General features: G+C 39.4%; 1 protein-coding gene across 1 annotated transcript in view; it reads right to left on the bottom strand.

Annotated features, from left to right (window-relative positions):
- The window catches only part of cunh2orf76 (chromosome unknown C2orf76 homolog), a 10,657-nt gene extending 5,701 nt beyond the window's left edge, over positions 1–4,956 (bottom strand). Inside the window, exons 1-3 of the mRNA XM_076081041.1 lie at positions 4,465–4,956; positions 4,323–4,373; positions 296–333 (exon numbers count right to left, since the gene is read on the bottom strand). Of these exons, the coding sequence (XP_075937156.1) occupies positions 296–333; positions 4,323–4,373; positions 4,465–4,597 (222 nt within the window). The 5' untranslated portion in view covers positions 4,598–4,956. The remainder of the gene's footprint in view (positions 1–295; positions 334–4,322; positions 4,374–4,464) is intronic.
- Between the last annotated feature and the right edge of the window lie 353 nt (positions 4,957–5,309).

The following is a 5,309-nucleotide window of genomic DNA, read 5'->3' on the forward strand; positions in this document are numbered from 1 at the left end:
CATTTCTTTTTTTGTCGTGCAACAAGCTAATTTGCACTGAATTTGCACTATGCATCAGGGGCGGTACTGTTGTGCCAGTCTGACAGTGGCCTTCCACTTTCAAGCGGCACTTGCCGTTATGCCGGTGGAACAAGAGTGGCATACCACTCCAGGGACCGACATATGCCGCTGACCCACAGTGGCATATCATGGACCACTGTTCAAACTGGGCGCTGCTGGCTGAAATTGAGAACACTTGGCCTTCAGGTGCACACCGAATTTCTAGCCCAAGAAAGTGACACATTTAGAGAGATACCTTTGCTCCATGTGCTTGGTGGATAATCTTCATTGTGTCTAAAAATACAAGAGAACAGAATAAGATGCAGAGCATGCATCTGAACACCTAGTCACAACTTTCTCGGATTTTTAGTTGTATTCCTAATTACCTCTGACACATTACATGTCCTGTAATTTAGCTGCCTAATCTCAGTGAGCACCAAGCGGGATTACAACATAGCTGTAGTTGAAAACCAAGTGATATTCGGTCTGAAGACCAATTTTCACCCTCTTTTCAGTCAGCTAAATTGTGGTTATAACATCAACGCGTCACAAAACTACAATACGTTTGAAATGTTGATGTTTTGTTCAGTTGTAGGTTGAAAGAGACGATATTGGTTACTGTGAATGTATTTAAACAAAGTCATATTACAAGTGTCGACGAAATGTGGTGTAGACTGCCAGCTTGTAGCGTTAGCATGTTAGCTTGTATCATACTGCAGCATGGACCAACAGTAAACATAAACGTGTGTGGGATGTTCCCGACTGTCTTTATGGGCTGTCACCGTAGCCTAACGTTCTAAAATGGAATGTTAAGCCATTTCACATCTAAAATACACTACAGAGAGCATGCAGGGTTACATCCAGTTTAGATGGAATACAACAAAGGGATGTGCAAACAAGAGGATCAAAACATTGTTGTTGGGCAAATAGCAACATACAAAAAGTGTACAGTATTATACTATGTAATATCCCAGTGAGCATCTTTTGGTCGAAAATACATTAAAAAAAACAACTATGCTTCACCGATGAAAAGACGTTCAAAACTGGTTAAAAAGTGAATATTTCTTTTTAATATTTAAACCTAAAATCTGGCAGACCATCTGAATCCGGCTTCTGGGTGGCTTTGACAAGAACTTTTACAGAAGGAAAGGAGATTTTGTTATTGTTTAAACCAGTGATTCTCACTGAAAACGGGTCCATTTTCAGTGGGTCGCGGGCCGTTGCCTGGGCAAAAAATATTTTGATGGGGATTTTTTATGCAGCAGAGTGCCGTCTATTTGCACTCCTTAACAGTATTTGGCGTTAATGCCTTGTAATGGGTTTTCACAGCATAGAAGAACATCCACAAAGTTTGTTTTCATATGCTAATTGAGCATGGTGAAATGTTAGTACGACACCGACTACATGAGATATGGGTTTTCTTCCATTGAGGACAAAAGAGGGCAACAAGAAAACATGAAGCCGTCAAAACTGAAGCGGCATTTGGAAATGAAACACCCTTTTCTCAAAGATAAACCTGTTGAGTACTTTCAAAGACGACTTCAAGACCTGAGGACATCACAAAAGTGTCTTACTTCTTCGTGCTCGAAGCAAGAAAAGGCACTCCATGCATCTTACCAGGTGGCACATCGTATTTATTATTTATTTATTTATTATTATATTATATCTATCCCAGTAAGGGGGAAATTTGTCTCTGCATTTGAGACGTGACAAGGATCGAACCGTAGACCTTGCGTTTACCAGACAACCCTCTTAACCCAGTGAGCCACAGTCGCCCCAAAATATTATTAATTTTAAAAGTATTAAAAGTATTGCTGAGTTCAAGAAGCCCCACAGGACCTTATCTTACCTGCAGCCATGTACATGATCAATCCACAGCAGATAAACTGAAAACTATACCTCTGTCATATGACACTATAAGTAGGCGAATTGAAGACATGTCGGATGACATCAAACAACAGACCACAGCTCGAATTTAGGCAAGAGGTCATTCTGCATTACAAATGGACGAATCTACAGACATCACAAACAAAGCAGTTTTACTCGTTTACGTGAAACATGTGTGGGACGGGGACTTACAGGAACAATGTCTCTGCACAAGAGAGCTCCTACACTACGACTGCAGAGGACATCTTCAGCTCCATGGACTTGTATTCGAGTTCAGTGGGCTTAAGCTGGGACATGTGCGTCGGTATCACAACTGATGGCGCTGCCTGCATGACAGGAAAAAACTCGCAATGTTTTTCAGTATTTACCTACTGATCAGGAAATCAGAAGAAAAGTTAATTTTGTATACTTGAATCTTTTTGAATTGCACTTTTTGTTTTATTTATTTTGAGTTTGTGGATAAAAGCTGCTACTCAAAACACTGCATTTGTTCCATAGTGCAGTGTTGGTTGTCATAGATTCAGTGAGTGAGTATTCTCAGCTAAAGTTACATCATTTGAGTCTTTTTGAAACTACTTTTCAGTAGTTGGACTTTTTTATTTCATGTTTGTGCATGAAAGCACTGTTGAGTCTGTTATGCATGTTGTATTACACAACAGATGCACTTTTTGGTTTTTAATTAAAATGCATCTAATTGAGTGTGAAAGGGAATATTTCCCTCTCTAGCATCGCCACCTGCTGGTCGTTTTGGTTCATCATTAAACTTGTTTTTTTGTGTTGGCATACTGTGATATTCTGTAATATCTCAGGTTCAAACTGCACCATCTTTACATTAAATACATTTGAGAAGTTGAAAATGTTCCTTGATTTGGGTCGCGGCTTGTCATGAAGGGGTGATGGTGGGTCCCGCAGCCGGACCCGTTGAGAACCACTGGTTTAAACTGTCAACAATCATGTATTTTTCTATTTCATGGTAATTGTGTTTGAAGAACATTGTTCATGTTGTATTCAAATTGTTGCTCAATAAAGACAAATTAATTGTTGCCTGTGTCACATGGTTCTCTAGGTCCTCTAAGTGGAAACTGTTGATGTGTTACTATTACTACGCATGTAAATTGCTACATCTTTTACAGTTAGCAGTTTTAAGTTTAAAAGAACAGTGTAACATTTGGGGGATTAATTGGCAGCAATGGAATACAATATTCAAGAATCGTAGTGTTTTTTAGCTTAGAAAAAGACATTTATATCTTCCTACGGAGACGGTTGTCTTCGTCCGCCATCTTGCAACGCCATCTTTCTACAGAAGCCCAGAAGGAACACTGCGCTAATAAGAGCTTTTTGCGGTTTACGTATTCTGATGGTATGTATTAAACAGGCCAAGGTACTAAATTACCGGAGTATTGATAAGCCCCAACCTAACTGGTGTTTTTATTGGTGCTTTTTCATTGTCATTTATTATCACGCTGCAGCGCGCATCTGTTCTACTTTCTGTCTGGATGTCTGTGTCCTTCATTCTTTATGAACTTCACTCAGAAGTGGTTATTTCATTAACATTTTACATTTGTTTCCAGTGAGATATGAATGCTGTTTTATAGTAACTTTGTTGTTTATTCGTTTTTAAAATTGTATATATGTTTTTAAAAGCAATTATTTAGTCATTTATAAAAGCAGAGCATTGATACGAGTAGCTCCTACTAACATCCTTAAGATAACTCTCCACCTGAAGGCCATGTGCTTGGAAAGGGAGGGGTGAGCAGAGAGCTATATATTGGTTTGCAATCTGTCTGCAACACACCACTAGATGCCTCTAAATATTACACACTGGGCCTTTAAAAGTTGTTTAAAATACAGTTATGGTTAAAAAAACTACGCCATATTTCACCGGGATTTGCAATATTGTCTTTCAACTGAGGAACGTGGGAATGGGACGGTAGAGGATGAAAGAATACCGAGTGAAATACGGTCTATATGTGAACATTCAGTCAAGGTCTTCAACTACTCTGTGAAGAAAAACACTCGTTTTTTAAACGTCTTTTCAACGGAAAAATGCTGACTGGGACAATGAGAGGATACCTTGTATAGTAAAGATGCTTTTGTTTATTGGTCTCAGTAAATCAAATACGTACTCAATTTACAGGCATTCTTTTGAACTCTGACTCTTTTTGATACGGTAAAATGTATACATTAATTAGGTAATAATTAATTAAAAGACGTGTCTACAACCCAACATCGTGCAGATAAATCATCTGATTTATGATCCGTCGTTTTTCCCTATTGCCAAATCAGCCTTAGTAATAGGTTGCTCAGAAATAAAATATATAAATTCAGAGAAAATATGGATTATTATTAGGAATAATAAGTGAACGAACACCAATACAAATGTCCGGCATACGCACCATAAGCGAATGTCTTGAACGGAGGAGGGAGTCCTGGTCTTGTTGCTATATCTGGAAGAGTTGATCATGACTTCAGTTAGTTCCACCGGTAACAACATACAACATACGTCATGACAGGACACGGGCTGTGCTGTTTACTCACCGTCTCTGACCAGCTGAACGAAGTCTTGCACCGTTCGGTCTAAACTGGCGATGTGAAAAACGACTGGTTTAAAGTTTCTGTGCTCGAAGGACCTCACCAGACGAACAGTGACCACAGCTTCACACCCGGCCATGTCCTGCTGCCGGACAACCCGCTGTCAGACCAACGAGCTCGGATAACAGAGTGTTGTGATAGCGCTCTTCGTGAAACGTTGGCTCTGTGCGCTGTCGGACGGTTGTATGGCGTGGGTCTGTTCAGCATGCGGTTTCTTCTTCCTCGTCTTCCGCTTGTTTTCTGTTTCTTCTTCGTGTGTTTAGTTTATTGGCGGACTACAAACCAACGTTTAAGTGCACGCTGCCACCTACTGTACCGGAGTGTGTAACGTCATGACTTTACACAATCATATTGTTATTATTATAAATAACAATGAAATAAAGAAACCAAAAATAAGACTTCATAAAGAAGTTATATTTTGGATATCAAACCCGTTTCATTCATAAATGTAAATAAAGCCCTTTTAAGCTGAACTTCTTTGTCCCCTGTCTCTAGCAGTCCTTTGATCCTCCACTCCCTTCCTAAAGCTACCCCTCTGCCCTTCAGTCTCTCTCTTTCCACACTTCCTCCACTCTATCCGCACATGTTCAATATTTTTTTTTTTACAGTTGCAAAACTCACATTTATCCGACATTGTCTTTTTCATGGTGTATAACGTGTCATTGAGTCCTGTATGTCCCTTAATCTACAGAAAGTAACATCTTCTCTACATTTACTTCCATCACTTCTCACTCTGACTGAAGTCTGACTTTTGTTATAATTTCTACCCTTATCGTAATTATTCCAACTTT

This window comes from Anarhichas minor, unplaced genomic scaffold (assembly GCF_050575085.1).
Source record: "Anarhichas minor isolate MPS153535 unplaced genomic scaffold, ASM5057508v1 ptg000078l, whole genome shotgun sequence".
NCBI lineage: Eukaryota > Metazoa > Chordata > Actinopteri > Perciformes > Anarhichadidae > Anarhichas > Anarhichas minor.